Here is a 27,455-nt window from a genome sequence, read left to right as displayed (position 1 = left end):
CTCTCTGTTCTATATACATATAGGATTTTAATTCAGTCGGAACCCAAAATTAAATGTGTCCGCTACTTAAATTTATTGTTCAATCATTTGTTATTAATCTAATTTTTTTAATTTTATCTTTATTCCTAAATCTGCTTTGTGAAGCAGAGGAAATAAAGGAAAAAATATTAATTTTAGCGTAGCATATATATCGGTGTGGGTTTTTGTCAGCGTGCGCTTATATCTATGTGGGTTTTTATCTGTGTGGGCTTTTATCAATATGCGCTTTCATTGGTGTGGGTATTAGTCGCATGGGCAATTATCCCATGGGTCTTTTTTGTAGGCTTTTGTCGCGTGCGCTTTCGTCCAGTGGGCATTTATCTGGTCACCCAGCGAAACTGATCACTCCTGTTTGCAAATGCATGGAGTACCCCCCCCCCCATCTGGCAGTGCAAGGATCTGTTTAAAATACGTAGATTATCTCGAATTCCCAGCTCTTAGCGCTCTGACGCTATTCGGAGTCGTGATTGGATCTGAATTCCTACGGGCTTCATTATTCGTTCTTTCAAATTTAGCTCCTACGGAGTGTGTTCCTTGGAGTTCCATTTCGTTTCTTTGAATACTGTGCCATAGTATAGCTATGTATGTTATATTAGGTATTACCTTTTTTATACAATATTACTGTAATATTTATGCAAAATAATAAATTATATTTTATTTATTTACTTATTTTACTAACGTATTGTAATTAAGAACTGCGTATTTCTCTTCAATCTTCTTTAGAATTAGTATATATTTATACACATAAATTTTCCATCTAATGAATTTTTTCAAGGTTGCAGAACAAAATGTAGATCCTACCGAAAAGAAGAACTACGAGCGATATTTGGTATTTTGTCAAACAAGATTTATTAAAAAAAAAAAAATGTCAGCAGACAATTTCCTTTTCTTTAGGATTTGCCTCCAATCTAAAAATTTATTTTCATACTGTGCTTTGTATTATCAACAAAATATGAATTATAGTAATAAAATAATGTAATCTTTAACAAAAGTGAGTTTAGTTTTCATTATTTTTTTAACTTTTAGCACATTTTTATTCCAGAATTTTATTGTTGTTCTATGTAGAAAGGTGTTTTTAGGGAATCTCGAAAATACAGTTGAAAGAAATCAGTCCAGGGAGTGAGCGGTCTGGTTGAGCTGATTCTAGCGATCCCCCTCTTTATTCAAATGTTTCTGCTTTTCCCCCATCCTCGTACACCGCTCTTGATCAATGCCTGTTCCGAACGCATTCATCAAGGTCAATGGTAGTGAGCGGTGAATTTAAAAAAAAAAAAATGATTCACTTCAGTGAGCGAACGATTCCGATCTGATCCCAGGAGTTGTTCTGCCCTCACACTGGATGATAGAGAGGAGAAAAGCAGTGATGAAGAGGTATAAGAAGGCGGAAAATCAGAGTAATAGATAGTCAATGTGAAAAGCGACAGTATTTCCGCAGGGGGGGAGGAAGAAAAGAAAAAAAAAAAGGAAAATTCACAATGGATAACGTTTAATATAATAATAATTTGAAGAAGTACCAGCAAAGTATTCGGTTTGCATCCAGCAAAAGGGCCACAGGACCGCAAGTATCTTGAGACATAATTAATTATACGTGAAATTTTTAAATTGTGTGTGATTACTTTAAATTGTACATGAAATCTTAAAATTGTGTGTAAAATGCTGTAAGGGTTCGCCCGAGCTAAAAGAGGATTAGAAGCCGAAATAAAGAAGAAATTTTATCTGGTTGCAAAGAATACTGCTTAAAATAATTAAATTTTCATATCATTTGTTTCGTTATTCCTAATTTATTCACCTAACATTTGTTTTGTTATTTTATTTCATTTTGATGATTTTTCTTAAATTTATTTAGTTTATTTAATTTTTAAGAAATTTTATAATTTAATTTTTATCTATTCATCATTAATTCAATTTATTTATTTTTGGTCATTGATCCCGATGGGCTCCGGTACTTGGTACTTCCTATTTCAAAAATTAAGCCGTGATCATTTTCGGTTAAAGTGGAAGAATTATTTATCTTCAAATTTATTATTTATCACAAAGTTTTCAGTTTTTAAATTTCACTTTCTTAAACTGGCACTGATTTTAAGAAATGTTGGTGAAATTATTCGGGATAATTTTGTTTCATTACCTGAAGAACAGAATCATAGCTTCTTAAAATACTTAGATCACATCTATAAAACTAATGTCAGTTTAATGTATTTTTCTTTACTTAAAACACGTTAATCTCATACATGTTTTTATTTTTGTAGCTCTCTCGGCTATGGTTTCGGTCTTCAGCTGGACTGTCCAATACTTAACAAAGTTCCGCAGAAATGTTATGACACGTGAAGAACTGGAACAACATTGGGTGTCTGAGTACCGATCATGCCTAGGTTTCAGTTTCTACTTGGTCGTCATTTCAATCCTATTGTTCTTGGTCAACATCGCAGCACTTGCGGTTATTATCAGACAACCTTGGGTAGATCGGAAGTTGCGATCGGAACTGAGGAAAAAACTTTCTATGAGAAAATTCGTTCCACATTCGCCAGCTTCTAGCCTTGCCAAGAAACCAAAAGATGACGTTATATCTGTCTGATAGCTGTTACTGCTGCAATTTTTATTGTTATATATGTAGGAAGGGTACATTTAGCACAATGACAATTAATTGAAAGGAAGTTTTTATTAGAAAGATTGTTATTTATTGGAAGTAATGTCTGGTTATTTAACTTGGTTCACTACGTATATCGTGCATGTATGGAAGACTGCATAAACGCAACGATTAAATGATACTACATAAGAACCCCAAATCACAGAATAAAATCATCAAGTTAATGAGGTGGAAATTAAAATGAGATAATATAATATTCGTGCTTGCCTTTTAAAGTACTATACATGTATTTATGACACTAAGCCATGACAATTAATCTACACAACACGAAGAACAGATCCATTGCAATAAGAATGTAAATATTACCATAAGTTATACCGAGCTCCTGAACCCCATTAACATGCGTGGATACATAATAAGGACAACAAACACCATATTTCATCATCCACAAGTGACCAAATAAAATTATAATTAATGTACGGTTACATTAAATAAAATTGTAATTAATATACAATCACGGAAAACTTCGTTTGTTTACTCACAGAATTAAAGAATTTGTTTATACTTTTTAGTGACCTGCCCAGCCTTCTTTGATTCACTACATCAAAAATGTCTTGGTCTGATATTAATACTATAGCCTCAATCATTCTTTCTTTTCCTGTCTACATTTCTTTCACTTATATTTCAAAGCTTTTGGACAACAGAAACAATTTCCATGGGTTCTGACATTGTTGCCTCGTCACTGGCAATCTTTCTGCTATGGCATAATCAGGGACCAGTCTTTTCCAATGATGAATTAATGTTAGTCTTTCAACTTCACTCCAAGCCAAAGCAGTGTGAGATTTATTCATCAAACATAAGTTTCTTCTAAAAAATCCTCTAAGCGAATGGGTTGCTTGCAAGATTTTCCTCATGTGTTATGTGAATATGAGCCTGTTTCCCTTAGAAAGTTCTCCAAAAAAGCATCTCTCCCCTTAGACAGATAGCCCTTGTGTATTTTGCCAAATTCAAATAACCAAATCTCTTAACAGATCAGATTTTTCATCAACTGGTTTGATATTTTTTGGAAGATTCATGCGCGAATAAATCAAGAAACAGATTACCGGCCAAAACATAATCATAAGAGTTTGTTATGAAAATTTTCAGTTGAGTTCAGTTGGCAATGAATGAATGAAAACTGTCAAGAGTTATTTAACAAGATGAAGTCCTAAAAGTAACAAACAATGCAAAATTTTCAGATAATTATACTAGATTTGTTTGTACACAGCTAATTATTTATATATCATTATACAATATGTTTATTCACTTTTTATAACAATAGTTGCTGTCCTTACATTAGTGATAACTTTATGTCCCATATTCAACAGTTATTCAACTTAACAAACCTTCAAATGCATATGGTTAACAGACTAAGAATAAATATAAGGTAGCACTTAAATGTTTTCCAAGTAGAAACCATGCTTATTAGTGAGAATATTCCTTATTCTTGTCTCCATTCAAAAGCTTATGTTACTACCAATATACTTTCATTTTTAAAATACAATTAATTAAACCCATTTAATTTTACATCAATATTAAGTAATTAAGTTATCAGTTGTTTTTAATAATTAAAGGCTGTTAGAGTTTGAATAATCTTTATATTATCAACTAAAATTTAAATAAATGTTAGTATTCACATTAATGACATGGGTCAGCATGATGATTTTTGCAGAGCTTTCTGCATTTGAATGTTGGCAAGCTGAAGTCCTAGATCAGAACATACATAAAGTTGATTTCAGTACTTTGTTTTGAGTTAGTGATGAAAACCCTTTTTCATGTAGACATATGGAAGCAAACTGAGTTATAATTTTTAAGTCTGTCTGCACAGCTCATTACATTCCATTTTCACATGTAATAGGCTACCAATGAGAACAGCAAACAAAGATGAGAAGCACCACAGTCATAGAGCTCTTTTGTTGGGGGGGGGAATTAAGATTGTACTGTCTATAGTGAGAAAGCCAATAATAAATTTCATAAAATGTCAGTCTTGGGAGAAAATGTGATAGATGATTGTCATTTGCAATTTTCAGAGACTGAGATTTCCAGGTATAAAGCAGTATGTTGATTTTTTTTTTTCCAATCTAGGAGGACTACAAAGGCAGGCTTCAAGAACCACAGTTTGCGAAATGCTGATATAAGGTAGTGCAAAATTTTTCAAGGGACAAACTTCACAGTTTATACTTACTGTATTATATAAACTATGAGTTTTATTTGTAAGGAAGAAATTTATTTCACAACTTTATTAGTGCTCACCATATTTCCTCTATACAAATTCATCAGATCAATTTAGAGTATACACATTTCATAGCGGATGCATTAGTTTGTTGGTGTATGTTTCAACCACTTTTGGTGATAAATTTTCTGATTTCAATACTCAAAAGTTCATGGCCATATACCCAACACTTAGTTCTACACATGTTATGCTGAAAGGATTTCGGGGACTGTGCATGATAAAACCAATGATTAAAAGCAAATGAAACTTTTCAATGAGTAAAAGCAAAATGAAATCACGTTTTCTGTTTTTATTGTATGTTATGTATAAATGTCTACACTTGTTGCTTTTTTATTTTTTCAATCAAGTCTTATTTTCATTTTGTGTTATATCAAAACTTTCACAAATTTGTAATTTAGTTTGAATGGCAAACTTAACATTGTAATTATAATGCTACTGAATAAATCTAAAAATTCTGATTTGGGGATTTATTATTTACAGTTAGTTATTTGATTTTGAGTTTTTAACTACTTTTTTTACACTGAAAACTAAAATATACAAAATGCAAAACTTGCAAGAACATTAGAATCAGATTACTTTAATATTCATTGAAACTGAAATATATATTAGCCGAATTCTTTAAGATATGAATTAATAAACAAAAATAATGTTATTCTGCAATAAAATGGTTCAAATAAAACAAATGAGCTTTAAAAATCAGTTAACCTTAAAATGCTGATCCATCCATCAATTTTGAGGAACAGGTTGCTTTTATATCAAAATGACATATTTAGAGAAAACAAAGAATTTAATAAAAAGAAAATCTTTCCATCATACACAAATTATCAATCTATTAATTTAATTAGTTTTACAAGTACTATAAAATACAATACCTATATCAAATAAAAAAATAAATTTTAATAACTTTCATGACGGTCCAGGACTGATGACTGAGGCAGTTACGTAACTCATAAAAAATTTTCATCATGTAACTCAGAATCAATCTAAAGGCATTTTACTTTCATATTGAATGGATATCCTGCTGTTTCTGTGGCTTACATTTCAAAGACTTGCATCAATACCTGGGCATTACTTCGAAATTGAATGTTTCTGCCATTTAAATAGGTTATTGGTTGGGCTATAAGTTTTGCTGAATACCGTTCTTTGTTTAAATGAAATAATGAAATAAAAACTATCGCATCTAAAAAAAATGGCATCCATACAAAAGTACTTTAATTAGTAAAAAATTTGTAGCCAGAAAAACAGTGTGGAAAAAAAAAAGGTCTATTTACATTTATAAAAATAGGTCTCAGTGTTTTTTAAAGTTAAAAAGAACAAATGCATTCTTTTATTCCCTGGAACAAATAAGCTTCAGAAATATATATATATATATATATGTAAGTCACAAGTAGTTAATTCGGACACCCATAATCCAGAATGATCTATAATCCGGACCTCAAAGCTACAAACTTCTAAAGGTCTTACGCGCATGCGTCAATGTGATGCATGCGCGTAAGACATTTACGCGTGTGCGCAAAATACATTTACGAATGCATGTTTAATGTATAACGGACGATATAAGCTAAGCTAAAATTATCTAATACAGTTAATGTTGCAGATTGCGTTGTTCCTTAATCTTCGAATTGGATTCGGCTTATTATTTTTTGCAGACTGTTAGAGCAATTTTATAAAAGTAAGCTTGAACTTTCGATTATATTAAATAGAATTTCTGATATATATTTACTAATATGTAAAGGATCTACAAAGCGAAAGTATGTTTCGAAGTCCATTAAACAAAAAGTGGAATTGCTGCAAAAAATGGATAAAGGCATATCATTTGTTTATCTAAACTTTGATTATCTTTAACGCTGCGGCGCACAATGAATTGGAAGTTGATCTGTCAGCACTATCCTTATCTTCAGGGCAGATGTTTTTATTTATTTGGCTTATAATTCCTTACTAAATGTAGTATTTCATCTCGATGTACTCCATCTTTGATATGATTTAAATCAAATTCCTCATCATTATAATTCGCTTCCGATAGCGAAGAAAGTAACAGAGGTTATTGAAAACGAAAAAAATTCGATTGACAAATTAGTCGGTATTCTCGACACAGCAATTATAGGACTTAAACAGTGGAACTTTATAACTGAACAAGAAATTATGTCTGTTTATAGAATTAAAGAGAATGTATTATCACATAAAAAAACAAAGCAACTTAAACAACTTACATTGAAAGAAATGTTTAATAAAGTAAACAAATAAATATTAAGCTTTTTTTTTGTGTAAATTTTGATACCCTTTAGATCAGAACTGTTCTTTATTTCATAAATTACGGTTTCATATTTTTAATTTTATAATTTCTGCATGCCATCTTACCAGATTTTAACTGATGATCTATAATCTGGAATCGCCGAGTCCGGATTAACGACTTTTAACTTTGTATATATATATATCAGAGTGCAAGTTAGACAATTTTCTGAACACTTAAATTCAGAAATAACTCAAATGAAATAAGAAAGAGCCTAGAATGTATTTCAAAGCATTTACATAAACTTCAGGGCAAATAAGGAGTTTAAGAACTTATGATGTAGTGCAATAAGATTACTTAGCTTTCAAAAATATTTAGATTGCAATATCTCACTCTAATTCTACAAGTATATACTTCACTTTCATTTCTAATTTTCTTAAAAACTTAGAAACTGTTATAGATGAAAATGGGTGAATACTTTTTTGTAAAATTTGAAGGAAAATATATATCCCCCCCATTTAATTTGCTGCATGTAGCAATTCATTTATCATTTCTAAGAAGCTTTCTTTGGTATTTTCCTTTCACTTAGCAAAAAATTATTCAGACAAAAAATCTCATTAAAATTGAGTGAAGAAAATTATTCTGAAATTAAAATCATGACAAAGCTTTTAAAAAAATCTTATTATATATATATATATTTACAATATGTAAATTACTGATAACTAGCAATTTACATAATTCATAAATTTACAATCTCAAAACATAGAATGGTTTTAAAACAATACATATTGGCAAAACTAATAAACAAAAACTTAATTTTGCCCTGAAATGCATAAATTTTACACCTACTACTGATAAAATGTTCTACTGAAATAAATCTGTAGTTTGACTTAAAATGCATGAAATTTCTCATCTACAAATTAAATGAATGCTGAGTACTAGCTTCACACACATATATGTAAATAAATAAAAATGCTGCTGTCATTTTTCTGATTTTTTTATTAAATTATACATGTTCCTTACAGTCATGCAATATATTTGCAAAATTTATTATACTTGTGTCTACTTTTAGACCATAATTAGTTTGTATTCATAAGGTCTAATATGGACAAAATATATATTGCCTACTTAAGATACAAATAGCACTTTATATGGCATATACAAAAATCATTTATTTACTGCTCTATTCAAAACAGAAGACCCTTGATTTAACAACCTCTTACTTAATGTCAGATTTACCACATGAAAAAATAAAACAGGTTTTGATTTACTAGATCACCTTCTCCCCTCCTTTCCAAAAGAATAGCAAAATTTGTTTAATACGAGAGATGAGCAATGAATTTAAACTTTGTTCACTTCTATATAGCCATTCCAGAGAGTACAGTAATTAATCAAGGTAGATGTTCAAACAGTTGGAATTGGTTTCGTATCCAAGACTTTATCGCTAAAAAAGCACAAGGAATTCAGATTCCACTCCCTGGGATATTGCCTGTCAAAAGTGGAATGAAACGTAGGTAGACACACCCTAAGCACTAAAAGCTTAAATTTAATTATGTAATTTTTCAATTATTTACACTTTGATCGTTTTCATCTTTTATGTATATAATTAAGACTTACGTGATTACAAATGCAAAATATTTGCCATTGCTATGTGTTCAAGGAACAAAAGAATTAAGACATAAATAAAAAAAAAAAAAAAAAAAAAAAAAAAAAAAAAAAAAGAAGAAAGAAATTAGGAATTAAGAAAAAACTTGAATAATATTCATCGTAGAATGTATGGTCGAAAAGCAAGTGGTGAGAAGTTATAAGTTAATTAAAAAACTTATTGGAAAAGTGTCCAAGAATTTATACTAAATAATAATATTAGTTAAATACAGTACAAACTTGCATTAAAATACAGTATAGGCAATTGTTCTATGGTTGTAAAACAGATGAAAATGATGAAAGACAAAAATTAGGTGTAGTATATGAGTAGCTTGCTCAGCTATATTCAAGTGAGTGAGTGAGTGCACCGCTATGATGGCTTCCGACCACGGACATGAACCAAACGGAATTATATACCATCATGGCGGGGAAGACTCCAAAGTAACAAGGTTGAATATTACATATTAATAACAGTTTGACAACTGCAGACACTAAGCATTATTCTGGTTATCTGCTTTAAGTTCTGAACATTTGAAACATATTATTCATGGTTGTTTCTGCTTAGGCAGTGTCTTGAGATTTTCTCCATTTTATCAAGGGATACTCTGTTTTTGAGTGTGTTAGACGCCCACATTGCCCAGGCACAGTCCGCTGGTTTCTTCCCGTGCCAAGTTCTAGTATGCACACAATGGAAGTAATAATGGTCCGTTTTGCCTTCCTCTCCGCATTCGCAGAAAGGAGTATCCCCAAGTCTGAATTTGTTCAGGTATACTGGGAATGGTCCATGACCTGTCAAGAACTGTGTTAGGCTAGCACAGTGGGTCTTTATTTCCATGTTAACTTTTGGCAGCAAGCGAAATGTCCTTCGTCCTACCTCTGCCTCTGTCTATCTACTTTGCCAATTTTGTAGCAGACTTGTCAAAGTTGTTCGTTTAATATGAGACCAAGGAAGTTTAGTTGGTCTTTCTAATATATATGTGCAGTTGGCTGTCTGCTTGGCCAGTAGGTGAGTGGCTTCATTGCCTCGAACCCTTGTGTGAGCGGGAACCCATTTTGAAGTGGGTCTTTGAGAAATAGCATTGTCAGAAGCTGTTTCTGAATTCGATATACCAAAGGACTCCAGCTGTTTGACTTACGATAGCCGGCAGACTTGATGCTGAATCACTGAGTATGGAGAATTGACATGTGTTTGCATATCTAATTGCGGCACTGATAGCTAGAAGCTCTGCTTGGTATACCGAGTTGTTCAAGCCTAGTTTCCTTTTCCACTCGAATGTTACAACTCCATTTTCAAATCTACAGAAGGTGCTGCCCGTGCAGTTCTCAGTTTTGGAGCCATCTGTGAAAAGGTTATTACTTTTTCTCTGAATTGGTTGGTTGTTTATGCCGATACCGTCGGTAAGATTAAAAGCTGCTGGATGAAAGTTATTGCAGTTGTTTCGCTCCTCATAGTTCGAGTAGTGATAACTATGACCCCAGAGTGCGGAAGTTTGACCCAGCCTGGTAACCCTTACGACAGCTGCCTCCCTTTCTACTATCAAATCTAGGGGAGGAATTCCTGCCAGTTGTTGTAGGGCTAGTGTTGATGTGGTACGGTAGGCCCTGAAGTAAATACTTGAAGTAAAAGCTGTCTCTGAATAGAGAGCAGGGATCTTCTCATAATGAGAGGTAAGTTCAACACCCCAGATTGCTGCTCCGTAAGTTATTACTCTTTCTGTAATGGTTCTATGCCAAATTTTTAGTAGCATAGATAAGATACCCCATTTATGTGAAGTCATGCGTCTCATGTTGTTGCTTAGGATGCTAATTCGAGTCTTAAGATTCCTGACATGTGGCATCCAAGAAAGTCTGTTGTCGAATAATAGCCCAAGATATTTCAATTGGAGGAAACATTTTACTGGTATCCCATGGAATTTAATGCTTGGATTGCGTCTAAGCCGCCTGCTGCGTCCTATGAGCAAAGCTTTATAGTTTTCTCTGCCGAAATCTGAAGCTTATGCGCTCTGGAGCATTGGGCGAACACATCAAGACAGTACTGAGATCTCATTTCGAGGTTACTCCTTCCTGCCACAACTAGCATAAAATCGTCTGCATAGGCTATGATTCGAGCGTATTCTACGCTCTCGAACTGACGAAATGCCGAGTTTGCCACTATATTCCACAGGGTTGGTCCAAGGCATGACCCCTGTGGGCACCCTCTAAAGACGTTTTTGACATAATATTATTATTAGAGGTGTGCAGCTGTTAAAATCATCCGCTAAAAAAGTAGCTTAGCACATTTTAGAAAAGTGATGATAAACATGGCATTTGATTTTATTAATTGCAATTATGAGATATCTAAACAAACAGCAAAAAATGATATACTTCTTTGGAGAAAATATGTACACTGGGCAAGCATTTTCATTTTGAATACTATGCAACTAAAATTAATTTCAAGAATAGCAATATCAAGAAGCATTAATAACTACACAAGAGTAACTACATAAGCTAACCAAAATGTCTTTTATCCCTTAATTTTAATTATATAGAAATATGACCAGAAGGAAATTTTTACAGATGTACAGGCAATACTGTATTTTCAATGGTCAACATCACAGCAATCAGATATTTTTAATGTTAGGTTTTTCCTCCCCCCAAAAGAAAACACAATAATAATAATAATAATAATAATAATAATAATAAAAAACAGTTTATTTTCAAAAAAATAAATGGCAGTGTAGTAATTTGAAAACTTCAGACATTGTATAACATTTAAACACCAAACATCTGCTTTACAAAACTTCAGGGAAAAGTTGACATTTTATAAAAGAATTGCACATAACATGCATCATATTATTTACAACAATCTTAATTTTGTACAGCAGATATAAATGGTGAGATATTCACAAAGTCACCATTTACTGGATAGTCAAAATCCATTTGTTATTATGCTTCTAGTCGAAAATTTTAAATCAACTTTCTCACAAGATCATATTATTTACATTCAGGATGATACTTTTGAAGAAATTTGCAATTAATACTTAAAAAAACAACATCAAGGATTATATTTTTAATCAAATGAATTCAATTTGTTAATACTTATTGATGTTATTGAACAATTTTTGGTAATAATTTTACAATTCCCAATTTACATGACATTTATTATTCCCCACATTTAAAATTTTTTTTTAAATATCCAAATTATTTTTACAACAGTCAATGATAAGAAAAAATATAACAATCTAAAGATATTATAAATTACATAAAATCAGTCTAGATTACTTTCATTAAGGTACAACACACTTTCATCAATGGCAATTTCAAAACTTTTTGCAACCACCAGCAATTTTCAAAATGCGCAAGATTTTGTCAAAGTTGTCAAATTTATCACTAGAAACCCATCTACAAGACGTATGAAAATTTCATTCTAACACACACACACCTGCAGAATCTCCAGAATGTAATATGCGTGAACCTAGAAATATATCAAATGTTTAAAGCAAACGCTAACTTCAGTCAGACCTTAAAATATCAACGATGATCGAACTCTTCTTCGCTTTGATTTACGACTGTAGGACTTGCATCTTGATCTATAGAAACTCAGATCGTGAGTACAGTCTTTATCTAGCATTGTCTTATATTCTTGTGGATCACACAATCCCTATTTAAAGATAATATCAAAATATAGATATTGTAATACTGAATGCAGTAAAGTATAATGTATTTGAATTAGTAATATTATAGAGGCTGGTAAAAAAACTTCTCCGATGTATGAACCCCTAATGGCCAATCTCCTGAACCAATAGAAATGAAATTTCAGATACGATTTCAGATTTGAAGGTATGCATTCGAGATTCTGATGATTTAAAACAACAGAGACCTGAAAGTTATGGTTACAGGGAAGAAATTTCAAAATTTTCAAATAGAAACACCCTATTTTTCCTGCGCAGGTTTATCAGTGCATTGAAAAACCGTAATTGGAATTGGAATGATACATGTATGATGAAAATTGCCTGTATAAAACATTTGCAAAGAGCATTGAGAGCCTGCACACTGGAATTAGTTTTCAATGTGCCTCCCTTTGCAGATGATAAAAGATTGCATGTGGGAGACTGTTGACAATAATTATTAAAAGGAGGAATTTGCATAACTTCACGTTTTATGGCATCTTTCAATTCAGACCCAATCGCTTGGATTTGATGTGTACACTTTAAGAGCCATTCAGAGCGGAGTTTATCTGAGCTAATGGAGACATCTGACATAGTAGACTCATCTCCAAAACAAGTTTTTCCCCATAGAGCAGAGAGCTGAAAAATCTGAACTGCAGGTATAACTGAGCTAGAGCACAGATGAAACTGACTCTGTTAGCTCAGATAAACCACAGTCTGAACAGCACTTTAGATTTCAGATAATCCCGGGACAAGAAACATAATGGAGTGTGGTCGAGGGATCAAGGTTTCACGAAACTGCAAAATTACGGAAGTATATTCTATCTTGAAGCACTGTACACATTGAAAACTAGTAACTCCAATAAAGTTTGTCCCTCTTTTCTTTTGTACTGTCACTGGTCCGTTCACAATGCTCTTCTTTGTAAATGTTTCACGTCAGCAATTTGCATCATATGTGCATCGTTCTGACACCATTTATGATTTTTGAATTTACCAATCAAGTTTGTGCAAGAAAAAAGGGGTGTTGCCACTTTAAAATTTTGAAATTTTTTACATAACTGTAATCGTGAGAGTTCTAGTATTTCAAATCACCACAATCGTGAGTGCATATATTCAAATAATATCTAAAATTTCATTTCTATTTGTTAGGCAGATAGGCCGCTAGGGGTTCATATATCGGAAAAGTTTTTTATGACCACCCCGTATATAGATTATTTGAATAGAAACTCAATATATTTAATAGATAATTTGAATAGAAGCTCAAGTATATCTGAATATGACTAATATTACATATAACTTATGTATTGAATATGAGTAGTATTGAATACAAATAGACATATCCAGTATAATATACAAACAATTTCCAAGCAACTGGGGGTAAATAACAAGCCATTAAAAAAAAGTAAAGTTTGTTTACAATGGAACAACAGAAAAATTGGAGGTTAATAAAGACCATTTCAAGAAAGGTTATATATGTTTATTGGTGAATGATACAAAAATTAATATCATAAACCATATCAGGGTATACAAAACTGTCCAAAAATACAAAAAGAAAAGTACATTTAAGTGATGAACTCTGTGAACCAGAAAATTTAGTTTTTGAATACCTGGAATATAGATAGTTGGAATTTTACTGTATTTTTATTAATCTGCAGAAGTACATTTAAAAAATAATAAATAATCCATCTGGCTTAACAAAGCTAAAATGAACACAGAGAAAACAACAAAAATCTTGCTTAATTTTGGTACATTTAAATGAATGAAATATTTCATGCTTATTTCTCTTCTTTTAAGCAGTTTTCTTTAATTTGTTTAACTTTTAAAAGAAAGGCTGCAAAATATATCTTATGCCTTCAATTTTCAAATCTATTTTACAAGAAGAGTATAATTTTCATTGTTTACAATAAGATATTAAAATCTACACTCCTTTTAAATACCAGTAAAAATGATAATTTTTTCAAGTCATTAAATTCTTAGTCTAAAACAATCACATTTCCTCAAGAGTATAGCAGCTTAAAATAGTGAAAACTATTAAACTCCTATCTTAAACAGGTACTAAATTCTTTTTAGATTAAAAAATAATTGTGATTAATCTTAAATTTTCTTGTGTTTCTTCATAAAAGTAGAAATATATAGAATAATACATTTAATTACCTTAAAACTTGAATAAAAAGCTTTGTAACCCCCTTCTATGAGATATAATTCAGGATAATATAAAAATGGATAACAATCTTTGTTTATATCTCTGTCTTTTCCTCTCAAAAACCGGATCCTGGTAGGAAAAAGTAAGATTTCTTAACACATATAAATGTAAAGTCAAAAATAAAAATTTCACTTTATCATCATTATATTATCCATAACACAAGCTTTTACACAGCTATACAACTTTTACGAGAATCAGTAAAAGAGCTTGTTTTCATGGAAACCTCCACATTGCATTTTACAAGGATCTGTGTATAGTTCAAATAAATCTTTATTCCTGAGAAGTTTTCATAAACAACAAATAATCTTATACAAATACATGAATGAATAGAAATGATCTTAAATGAATAATAAATTATCTTAAATTTTAAGGCAATTAAAAAGAAAAAAATTCATAAATAAAAACAATGATAGAAAGAGTTCCAAATAAACGAATATCTGAGGAAAACAACTTTGTGCAGTTTAAAATAAAGTATTTCAGAATAAAAATTTACACAGATAAAGAGAAAAATATTGCTGAATGCAGATTTAATGGAATGAGTCTAATATTGTCAAAGCATCATTGTTACATAACTGCCAAACTTGAAAGACTAACAACTGAGAAATTCTGGCATAACAAACAGGGTGTTCCTCGGAGGTCTTTGTGTTATGCACCAGGAACATTTCAAAAGAACAAATTGACTTAAATTTGTTTTATATGATTCAGGTTATTCAACTGTTTATTTTTTTCTGATTCTGATATAAAACATACTAATATTAAAATTTAATTAGATATTCTGAACTTTACGATCTTTGATTAATTTCATTTTGTTATTTTCTTCTTTTATACAGATAAAATCAAGTAGGAAAAGACAGCTTTAACTAATTTAAGCACTTTTAAACAGATAAAATAAAATTAACAATTAATTGTACATATTATTGTGTGAATAAGTAATGTAAGGGGATATAATTTGCATAACTTAAGCATTATTTATTGCTAGGCAATAATTTCTTTAATAAAGGCTAAGAATTAAAATCTAATAAGTTGGAAAACAAAACAAACTGGGAGTCCCTGATAAAACTGGTACAGTTGACAGCCATGTTGTTATAACAAATAAAGCAAAAGTTACAGTGTTTTATATGGAAGTTGAAATATGAGGCAGAATGAAGAAATGCGGGGCTTGGAATAAGTTTTTCTACACCTCTGAATGAAGTAGAAGCTACATCATTAACCAGATTGTTATGCAAAAAGATCCCCGAAACTCCTTAAGAAACTCAAATCAAAACAAAATATAATCAACAACTTTGGCTTCCAAGAAATTAAAATTTTGGTTTTTACCCCAAGTATAGTAAAGCAGTCAAAGACCCCTTACTTTATATAAATAATGTGTTCTTTCCCCCTGAATTTTAAGAGACTGCAGATTTTGTCTTATATAGGCAAGATCAGATTTACAAGGAATTTTATAAAGGGTGTTATGTTACGTAAGGCGTTACGTTCGAACAATGGCTAGCTCAGAAGGGATTCGTAAGTCATCTACCCGATGAATTAACAGCAATCTTGTCATAAATGGAGTACTTCATTGAAACTTAAGCAAAAAGATTTATTTACACATAAAGACAAGTTAAAAGAATATGAAATATTTATCTAGCTACAATATCTATCTAGCTACATCATGCAAACATCGTTCTTAGCTAACTAAACCGGAACTGTTCGTTTTCCTCTGGCGTCCCATGACGTCAGTCTCTATCTGGCTTTTGATTCGTTGGCTTAGTGATGCCATTCCCAACATCCTCCCCCCTTTGAGTTGCTGGATAGCTACTCAAAACATTCAAGTCTACCAAGTTCAGTCTAAGTGGCATCTTAACAGTTCTACCAGCTCGTGTCTTTATAGTCTTAGAACTATCACATACATCAGAAACATCAGTTGAGTCCGGAGATCGGGGTGACCCAGAAATTTCTGAATGATGAGAGGTACTCATGTCGTCTCCACAATGAGAATCTGAATACTTTACAGCAGATTGATGTTTTTGAGGATCACTTGGATGACATGAACCTGACAAATCATCATCTTGGATTTCTAGGGGAAACACTCGTTGTATCGGACGTACTAAATTGTTAGTTTGCGTTCTTAATCTAACTGTTCTCACTTTACCGTCCTTTCCTGGAATCAGTTCCGTAACCCTGGCTAAAGGCCAATTCAATCTCTTTTTGATATCATCTCCTATCAACACAACGTCATTCACTCGAATATTTAGAAAGTGTGAATTTTGCTGTCGTTTCTGAATAAGTAGTCCTAAATATTCCTTTCGAAAACGTACTCGGAGATCTTCCATTAATTTTGCACGAAATCTGATTCTTTTCCTGAGATGATTGGTGTCTACTGTGTCTATATCAGTTACATCTAAATTGGATCTATCGGTCAGAAACATGGCAGGTGTAAGTGAAACTAAGTCTTCTGTATCTTCGGATAAATATGTCAAGGGTCGCGAATTTACTACCCTTTCACATTCGCACATAACTGTTTCCAGTTCTTCATAGGTAAGAACAGCTCTGCGCAATGTTCTCCTAAGAAGTTCTTTGACTACTCGAACAAGTCTTTCCCACCATCCGCCCCACCAGGCAGCAGTGGGGGGAATGAATTTCCATTCGATCTTCTGTATTTCTGTTTGTCGAGTTATTTTACTCCAATCAATTTCTAAAAAATTATTATAAGCTCCCCTAAAGTTTGTACCGTTGTCTGTATAAACCACTCTAGGTCTTCCTCTTCTAGCAACAAAACGTCTAAATAATAACAAAAAAGCATCAGTGGAAAGCGACGTTATTAACTCTAAATGAATTGCTCTATAAAGAGCACACGTGTAGAGAACCATCTATACTTTGTCCCCACGTTTTACAAATAGGGGACCTGCTAAGTCAATACCAACTACTTCGAAAGCTGCAGCATTTTCCACTCTATCAGCAGGTAAGGAAACTGGTTCAGTGATGAGAGATTCAGTTTTGTATCGTCGACATTTAATACAGTCCTTCAGAACACTACGTATCGCTCTTCTTCCTCTTGTAATAAAGTACTTTTCACGCAATATGCTTAGTAATATCTGGGTTCCAGCATGACAGTTTTCTCGGTGAAAATATTCAATCAGTCTTTGAGTAAAGATACATTTATCAGGAAGAATAATAGGTGAAATGAAGAAAGGCTTATCTATGCGTTCAGTAATTCGAGTTTTAACTCTGATAATTCCGTTCGCATCTTTGAAAACACACAAGTTCCGAAAAGAGGTTTCACTAGGAAAAAATTGAGCTTGCACATTACGAATAAGCAGAATTTCAGCATTTTCAATCTCCTGCGTTAGAAGTTCTCCCCCCCGTCTAGTATCATGATGCGATCTTACATTACTGATAAATCTCAATATCCATGCAACCATTCTAACTATTGAATGGAAATTTGAGAATTTAATGGCATACCACGGGACTCTCTCTTCCAACAAATTAATATTACATAACCTAACCTTTCACCTTTCAAGTGTTATTTCGGGTGTTTCCGTTATCAATATTTCGGTGTCAGACCAGTTGTCTCTTGCTTGCAACAACCATGCCGGGCCTTTCCACCAGTAGGATTCTAACAATTTCTTAGGGGAACACCCTCGCGAAATCAGATCAGCGGGATTCATTTTCCCTGGCACATGTCGCCATTCATTATTAGGAAACAGATTATTTATTTCTTTTACTCTGTTCGAGACAAAAACTGTCCAATCACCACGTTCTTTTAACCAGTATAAAGCTACCCTAGAGTCGCTCCAAAATATTGTTTTAATCTCATGGGCATTTAAAGCCTGCTTCACTGAATATGCCAACCTGGCACCAATGCAGCAAGCCATTAACTCTAACCTAGGGATCGTTACTTTCTTCAAAGGTGCAACTCTGGTTTTTGCTCTAACAAAGTAAATTTTTACCCCTTGAGAGGTTCTCGTTCTAAAAAAAATACAGGTGGCATATGCCTCTTTGCACGCATCTACGAAAACATGCATTTCAGTGGAATCATTTATTTCAACATAACGTGAGATTTCGATATCTTTTAATGCATCTATTTCTCTAAACCATCTTTTAAAAGACATTTGAATACTACCTGGTAAGGGAGTATCCCATTTTAGATTTAAATTCCACGTTTCCTGCAGTAAAAGCTTAGGTGGTAAGATTGCAGGACTCAACAGACCTATTGGATCAAATATTTTGTGAACTGTAGCTAAAATGATTCTCTTAGTAAAATTCTGATCTTCACTTACAAGATTAAAGTTTAAATTACACTTAAGAGTGTCCTTATCAAGATCCCACAAAATTCCCAATACTTTCGTGACACCAGTACTATTAAAAACATACTTACATTTTACATTACTCTCCCAGTTTCTTAAATTAAAGCAACCCCGTGACAAAATATCTTTTGCATTTACAATAAAATCTTCCTGCTCCTCAATATTTGCAACACCAGAAACACAATTATCTACGTAAAAAGAATGTTTCAGTTTTTGTGCTATAGCATCAAATTCAGATGGTACATTATCTAATAAATGTGTAATTGAGGCTGCCAATAAAAATGGACTCGACTTTAACCCAAATACTACTCTGCGATGTCTGTAAACAATCTGTTCACTCTCGGACGGATAAAATAACCGCAAGAAATCTCTATGTTGAGGGGCTATACTTAACATCAGAAATGCTTTCTCAATATCTGAAGATAATCCTATTGGATGAATTCGAAACCTATCAAGTATCTCTGGAATTATTTCTAGTAAGTTCGGACCCTTATACAAAAGGTCATTCAAAGAGCATTTACCACTTTCTCGGGCTGACGCGTCAAAGACAGGTCTGATTTTTGTAGTGGTACTGTCCTTAATTACTGGCCGATGAGGTAAAAAATGTCCCGTCTCAATATTATCAGTTACCTTTTCAATTATATTCAATTTCTCCCATTCCCGGAAAATCGTAGTATATTCTTCTAAAAATGCTTTATCTTGTGCTCGCTGGCACATCCTTTTATGCCGCTTCCAAGTTAAATCTTTATTTGTCGGCAAATCGGCCACATCAGATTTAAAAGGTAAACAAAGTTCATATCTACCGTCCGAAAGAATTTTCATATTATTTTTAAACTCTTCCAAAACTCTGGAATGTTCTAAATTCTTTCTGTTATTTTCAATGGGATCTGAAATACCTATGGATTCTAAAGACCATAAATCTTTTATCGAATAATTACTAACATACAACGAAATTGCATTCAAAACAATATCATCATTGCTATCTCCAAATGACTCATGCTTCCCAGTTAACACATGTCCCAAACAAGTGTCAATCAAAAATAACCCTGACTCCAACCGAATAGATTTATTAGTAAATAAAGTGCCCACAATATCCGCTTCCAAAAGCAGATCAATCTCACGATCAGAAGAACCCAAATCAGACAAACTGACGCCTCTATCTTTTCAGTTCATTAATAATTTTACTATCGTTCACTTTTGGCACTGTGCCACAAATTTTGCTCTCGGAAAGTGCTTCGATTTGAAAGGAGAAAGTTTCATCTAATGCCGAAATCAACAAATTATAAACATCGTGAATCTGCGTTCGCGTTTCTCTTCCACCGAATAACGAATGCTTCAATTTAATTTGCCTTAATTGTTTTAAATTTAAATTCTCTACTAATTTTTTACTGACAAACGAATGCTGAGAACCTGTATCCAGTAATGTGCGTACTTTAAGCTCAACATTCTTAAATTTAATTTTAACTATTAGAGTCATTAAATAAACATTTTCTATTTTAAAGTTATTAGTTAATGTACTGGTTTCAGTTACGTCCCTTTTAGACTTTTCATTTGCGCCTTTTTCTTGGCGATTGGGACACATTAAAGAATGGTGATTTTTATTACAGTACATGCAAGAATTTTTTACTCGACATGTTTTAAAAGTGTGTCCAAATCTGAAACATCCAAAACAGGCCCCTCTTTTAATTAATATATTTTTCTTAGCTTCTAATGTCATATTTCTAGCAGAAAAACATTCTTTAGTTGGGTGCCGTTTTTCACAAAAGAGACAGTTAAAATTGCGCTTACCTGGGCTCTCAGAATTTGATGTACTTACTAACGCAGCTGCGGTGGCGAAATCTAAATTTTTATTTAGTGTATCCTTTTTCTTAGAAATATGATTAGAACCAAACCCAGTGCAGGCTAACACGACCATCTCTTCTCCTTTCACTTCTTGTTTCAGAAAATTCATCAAATTTTCAAGGCATCGGTCATCAGGCTGAGGTGCTTCTTTTAAATTTCTGTTTCTCTCCCAAGCAATTAATACTTCTTCGGGCAGGCAGGATTCAACTAAAGGCGTTAAGAAATCACCATACTTCTCTTGCGTTCTTCCAAGACTTTCTAAAGCTCTAATCTTGGTTTCTAAATCATCGTAGAGAGTGGGAAGATCCGTCTTCACACGTCCACTGCTTGCATTACGCATAACCATGCTTAGAAGATCTCTGACGTATATCTGCACAAGTAAGTCTTCTCTTCCAAACCTCTCTCGAAGCTGGGCGATTGCTTTCGGATAATTCGAGGCCGTTGCCGGAAAGCTCTCCACTACCCGTGCGGCTTTGGACTGAGGAACAACTGCTTGCAGGAGGTACTGGAATTTATCTTCATCTGGAATCGTCGGATCTTCATGGATCTTCGAAAACTGGCTCCAAAACGTCAAAAATTCTTTTGCTTCGCCGTTGAATTTCTTTAGTTCGATCTTCGGCAGTTTAAATTTGCGCTTCTCTGGTAATTCAGTAGGTAAAGGATTCTTTGACAGCTTTTCGATTTGAGAACACAGTTCAAAATATTTATCTCTATAAGGCTCAGAAGAAATAAAATCTTCTTCATATAGCTTTTCAGCTTCTTTAGATTGTAGTATTAGCGACGTTACTTCCTTTTGGCAAATTTCAAGTCGATTAAACTTGTCTCTAAGCTGTTGTTCCAGAATCAAAAGTAGCTTCAAATCAGGAATATCTGATTTCAGTTCTGCATCAATTTTGTTTGCACATGTGGTAAAGGAAGTTCTTAGACATTTTCTTTCGGTTTTCAGCTGTGTAAGCTCCATTTTCAATTTATTTTAGCTGCTATCGCGCCCCACGTCTTGGCGCCACAATGTTATGTTACGTAAGGCGTTACGTTCGAACAATGGCTAGCTCAGAAGGGATTCGTAAGTCATCTACCCGATGAATTAACAGCTATCTTGTCATAAATGGAGTACTTCATTGAAACTTAAGCAAAAAGATTTATTTACACATAAAGACAAGTTAAAAAAATATGAAATATTTATCTAGCTACAATATCTATCTAGCCACATCATGCAAACATCGTTCTTAGCTAACTAAACCGGAACTGTTCGTTTTCCTCTGGCGTCCCATGACGTCAGTCTCTATCTGGCTTTTGATTCGTTGGCTTAGTGATGCCATTCCCAACAAAGGGCTTATGAATGTAAATCTGGCATTTCATCTTTTACAAATGAGAACTATGTTTAAAGCAATGGTCTTCAGATTGTTAACTCATAGAAGTATAAGGTTTCCTTTTTGGGGAGTAGGGAGCCCAATACATCTTAAAATAATATTCAAGTAGATCAATATTGTTACGAAATGTCCAGGCATGGTAAGATAGCTTCCCCGCAAAGCAGGTTTAAGGTTGCCATAAAATGGCAAGGGATGGCAGGGTTGCCACATTTGGCAAGAAAATTGGCAATATATCATGGACGGATGGAGAACCTTCTGAAATGAATAGCACAGAATGTTCTCGAACACAAGCCAAAAACTATATAAAGCCTGCTGGTATGCGGAGAGTCAGTGTGAGATAGTCTCGAGTTAGTCAGTCCGTGCAGAGTAAATCAAATTGACAGCCGGGCAGCGAGTGCCGAGTGGGTCGTCAAGCGCATCGGAGAGTATCTTAGTGTATCGCGGTCAGTGCATCGTGAAGAGAGTGCGTTAAGCTCCAGGAACGACTGAACAGAAAAGTCGGGAGCTGTGCTCTGTGTGTTGTCGAGTGCATCGCGAGTTGTAGCGTGGAGTCTCGAGAGCACGTGGTGTTCTGGGACTGGAAAGGCATCTTACTCATTGATTTCTTACCGCGTGGTCAAACAATCAGAGCAGATGCTTATTGCGAGACACTTCGGAAATTGCGCCGCACAATACAGAATAAGCGCCGAGGATTGGTGTCAAAATGTGTTGTTTTTCTTGGCTGGGACGTGTTTGACCATCCTCCGTACAGCCCTGACCTCGCTCCTAGCGACTTTCATCTGTTCTTACATCTTAAGTCTTTACTTGGCGGTCAACACTTCAACAACGACGACGAGCTGAAAGAAACTGTTTCCAACTGGTTGAAGACACAGGCGGCAAATTTCTATGAAAAAGGTATACAAAAACTTGTGCCACGCTATGACAAATGCCTGCAATATTTCGGCAGTTATGTGGAAAAGTAGTTGTTGAATTTTGTGCAATAAATAACTTTTCTGTAGCTGTACACAATTTACTTTTATTACCAAACGGAACTTACTTTCTGGACATACATTGTAATTGATGAAATGCTTTTTCTGAAGAAGATACAATTTGTTATTAATTTCACCAGAAATTATAATTAAATCAAAGAAAGAGAAAAAAATCGGTACTTTTCCGTTTGCAAATCTCGCCAAGCAGACTTTGTTGGCGACAACATACAGTATACACATAAAAAATGTTAGCAAACGTTAGTTCTAAGAATTTTTTATTTTGAAGGCATAAACATTTTAATATGGTTTAAAATTTTGTAAATAGCCAATAAATTTGTAAAAAGACATTATATTTAAGAATTTACTATGCTATCAGAGTTCAACATCCTCATTCAGTGGTTCGTTTCACGTGACCCCAAGTGATCTCATTTCAAGTAAATTACGCTACAAAAATATAATTCTCCCAGTAATTCTCTACATTAATTTCAAGTTAAATCTTAATTTGGAATACGAGTTTAAATACAAGAATTATTTCAATTCATACGAATAGCTTACTCAGAAATTACGTAAAACCGCAGTGCTTTACTTTGCTAATGCATTCTTATTAGAATGGATGAATTTAACCCTTGATTTTGCCTTTTCTATACTTTTGCCTTCGGGTGAGTGATGTGACTGCATCATAATTGACTTAATTACCGCGAATGGTCTCGGGCATAAAATTTAATTATCTTTGTAAATATTCTATGTAATTGTATGCCAGTATTGAAAGAAACAATCAATCGGGTAAGAAATGGCTGTGACTTGTTTTGAAAATGAGGCGTTAAAGGTTACCAGCGAAGATATTCCGTTTGGCATCAGTTGTACCATTATTGGTGACTTTATCGTTTGCAGCAGCAAAATGGAAAAGTACCAAAAAATCTTTTCAAAAGTAGTAAAAACTGGATTATTTAATTATGGCAAAGGACGCTACGGTTATCTGATTAGGGATAAAATGCCTTCAAACGTGACTAAAAATATCTCAACTGCATTTGTGTTTCACAGAATGGAAGTTAAGAGAATTTCATGCAGCAGCTCATTCAGCAAACGGGAATAAAATTCAAGAAAACTATCAGTGTTTTGCAGTTTTAGCCATTTGATCAGAAAGTTAATAAATAAAGAGGGACAATTTTAGCACTCGTGCTTCAGCAATGAAAAATTTTTAGCAAATTAAATGAATTCTATTATGTATTCTATTATTATCAACAAAGAATTATTATTATAATTTTCTTAAATGGGATTGATTATAATATTTATTGGAAACAAACATCTATTTAGATTTTATTCGGCTTTTATTTACAGATTTCAATCACTGTATGAAAGCCAGAAGATACTGAGCAGCTTATGAAACTCATAACACAAACAAAAATATTGAGAACAGCATTTTAATGCAAATTTTATACCATATTTATTTTAGGATCATTTATAATATCTAAATTTGATTTTCAAACAAAAACTGCAAATTTTCATATTAGATGGGCATTTAACTTCTAAAATTACACATTTAGAATATTCAGCAGAAACAATTTCAATTCCTTATATTATAAACAAATTTTTTACAGCATTTGCACATTTTCTTGGTTATTAACTGTAACCAAAAAATGCTTTATTTTTGGAAAGTAATTAAATATTTAGAACAACTTAATGAACTCCCCCCCCATAAAAAGTTAATTTGTCATCCTTTTTTTTTGGTATATAAATTAATGTTAAATAGCTAAATGTTTCTTATGCACTTTTATATAAGCCTTAATCCTTCAAAAAAGTTCAATTAACAAATTACAGAAATTAAATTCTGTACTATAAATATATAAATTAATAAAAGTCTAAAAACTAAGATCGATGAATGAAATTGGTGAGAACTTGAAAGGAAGATAGATGAGTCGTCACTCTGACACTTTTATTGGAATTATGATATTAATGAAATTATATTTAACAAGGAAAACTATTGCACTGCAGATGTTTAACAAATCCTGTACTTAAAATCATGATTGTTTTTTTATAGCCGCCAAAGCTGGATTTCTGATTCTTACATAAATTTAATGAACAATATATGCAAAATACATTAAAATGTGAAACGACTATTATCTTACATGTTAGGAGCTCGTTCTGAAGAAAATTCACAATAGAAGATGAGAATGCTTCCCTTTTCTTTCTTGCCAGAGTTTAAAAAATGACTCAGAAGTTCAGTTTCTGCATCCTCTTTATGATAAATATTTACAGCATTCTAAAATAAAAAAATCCACATTTCAGTACAGGTACATACATAATGTATGTATTTCAACAACACATTATACAAGAAAAGTATTTTGCCTATTATTTTTTAAAACTGGAAAATTAAATCAAAGAAAAATTTTAATAAAAAAAAAACATGAAGAGAGTTCCTTTTTTAAACTGAATTCAAGTATCAGAAAACATGCAAATGGATACCACTGATTCTAAATTATTAAACAATATATGATACAGAAGCATTTGATAACTAAAACAGTACAGCTAATGCAGGATACAGCAGGAAGTGAATGCTCTTTTTAAAGGACTGTAGCACAAAATGTATAACAAAATGTCTCATTTGCTTCATTATTACATGCTTACAATTTTCTGTACAACAGCTGCATAGTTCTAGTTCTGTACTGAATATTTGGTCTAGACTACACATTAATTGGGGGGGGGGCATTAAACCCTCTATGTTTCCTAATTACCATTACTCATACGAAAAGCATACTAATCAACTTTAAAAAATATTCATATACTGGTAAAATTTTACTTGGGTTACAGGAAAATAGAATGCATATTAAGGTATTTGTATGTATATATGTATTTAATTTACTTATACCTAACTAAGTTTAAAAAAAGTTTATAATTTTTCCTAATAGTTCAAAGATATTTCTTAATTTCCTAAATATGTATTACTATTTAACAATTGAATTAAATGTTTATATATTTAACTATGTAGCATTTTTGCGTATGGTAGACAAATAACTGCTGAAGCAGTTAACATTATCCAAGACTTGAAATACACCAGCAATGAGATAAGTCATACTCTGATGAAAGATTAATATATTTGGAATGAAAGTAATTAATGCATATTTGAATTTTTAAGATATAAATGAAAAATTTGAAAAAATTTATAATTTTTAAAAATTTGAGTTTAAACTAATTAAAAAAAATCTGATGTGTACACCACATGACTTTCTTGTACGAAATATTAAATTATACACATTTTTATTGCATTTCATTTAAACTTATTGGATTGAATTAAATCTACTTTGACGACAGCAAATAAACCACAATAGAATAAATGCATTCTTTAAAATTCACTCTATTTGTTTACCATAGCAACACTCTGGTGCTAGGTTCACTTAACAGTACTATATTTCGCTCATATTATAACTTTATGACTTATGATTTACTTTTTTCTGGTCATTAACTATTAAAGAGTTTTCGCTAGTAGATCGCATTAAAGTGCACTAGGCAAAGATATTTCCAAATAAATGGTACTAGAATATTATAACTCAGAATGCACAAAATTTATATCATTTAAAGAATTATCTAATCATTGCCACATGTGTCCTTTCAAATACTATAATAAAGCTAGAATGATGTATAAAAGAAATTAAGCAAACAAAACAAAAAAGAAACAGTTTTTCACAGACGATTGAGTATTTCTCACTCAATTAATTGAGTTCTCACTTTGCCACAAGGCAAAAATACGTAAAAACTCAAAATATCTGTATTAAAAATTACTAATTATTAAAAATTAAATTATAAAAAATTAAGTAAATCTTAAACACTTATTTCCTCGAAAAAATTCCAGAAAGGATTAAGCATGATTTAATTCGCAATAATAAATGAAAGCGTTATCCTTGTTGTTGCGAAGCTATGTTTCTCTAGATTGGCAACAAATCCACTACTCTGCTGTTTCAAATGTAAGCAAGCAATTGCCGCCATCAAAAAAATTATTAGGCTTAGCGGCACTTAAACAACTTTAAAATTGTTGATAATTCTAAAAATATTGCATACAGATTTACTAAAGGCATAAAAACCTTAACCGGAAGATAAGAACAACATAATTCAATCATGTTTAAAGCAAAAAATGTACAATTTACAAACATATAAGAGTATAGAAACTGAGATCACTGAGCTGGGTAACAGAGTGGATATATATATAAATATATTTATATACGTTTGGCGCGGCCGATTACAACCAAAATACGAGGTGCACATCTACATGTTATAGTAGTCCTATATACAAAATTTAAATGTTCTGAGGCTACTCGTTTTTGAGTTATGCGATATGTGTATGTACGTACGTACGTTCGTACAGACGCCACGAAAAA

General features: G+C 32.6%; 2 protein-coding genes across 4 annotated transcripts in view; one reads left to right on the top strand and one right to left on the bottom strand.

Annotated features, from left to right (window-relative positions):
* LOC118204807 (uncharacterized) overlaps positions 1–5,353 on the top strand; it is a 130,834-nt gene extending 125,481 nt beyond the window's left edge. The window contains exon 5 of the mRNA XM_085820364.1: positions 2,286–5,353. Coding sequence (XP_085676490.1) covers positions 2,286–2,611 — 326 coding nt within the window. The 3' untranslated portion in view covers positions 2,612–5,353. The remainder of the gene's footprint in view (positions 1–2,285) is intronic.
* Positions 1–27,455, bottom strand: part of LOC118204816 (M-phase inducer phosphatase-like) — an 82,922-nt gene that overhangs the window by 18,364 nt on the left and 37,103 nt on the right. Inside the window, exons 8-10 of one of the 3 annotated variants that reach the window (XM_085820345.1) lie at positions 25,212–25,345; positions 14,571–14,688; positions 11,440–12,409 (exon numbers count right to left, since the gene is read on the bottom strand). In XM_085820345.1, the coding sequence (XP_085676471.1) occupies positions 12,272–12,409; positions 14,571–14,688; positions 25,212–25,345 (390 nt within the window). In that variant the 3' untranslated portion in view covers positions 11,440–12,271. Of the gene's footprint in view, positions 1–11,439; positions 12,410–14,570; positions 14,689–25,211; positions 25,346–27,455 lie in introns of those variants that run through there. The other 2 variants (XM_085820349.1, XM_085820351.1) reach the window with 2 other exon arrangements.

The sequence above is a fragment of the Stegodyphus dumicola genome, chromosome 1, assembly GCF_044657685.1.
Source record: "Stegodyphus dumicola isolate Sdum_Otavi_A_Nest chromosome 1, ASM4465768v1".
NCBI lineage: Eukaryota > Metazoa > Arthropoda > Arachnida > Araneae > Eresidae > Stegodyphus > Stegodyphus dumicola.
The sequence above is the reverse complement of the archived record's forward strand: the minus strand, read 5'-3'. Positions and strand labels throughout refer to the sequence as shown.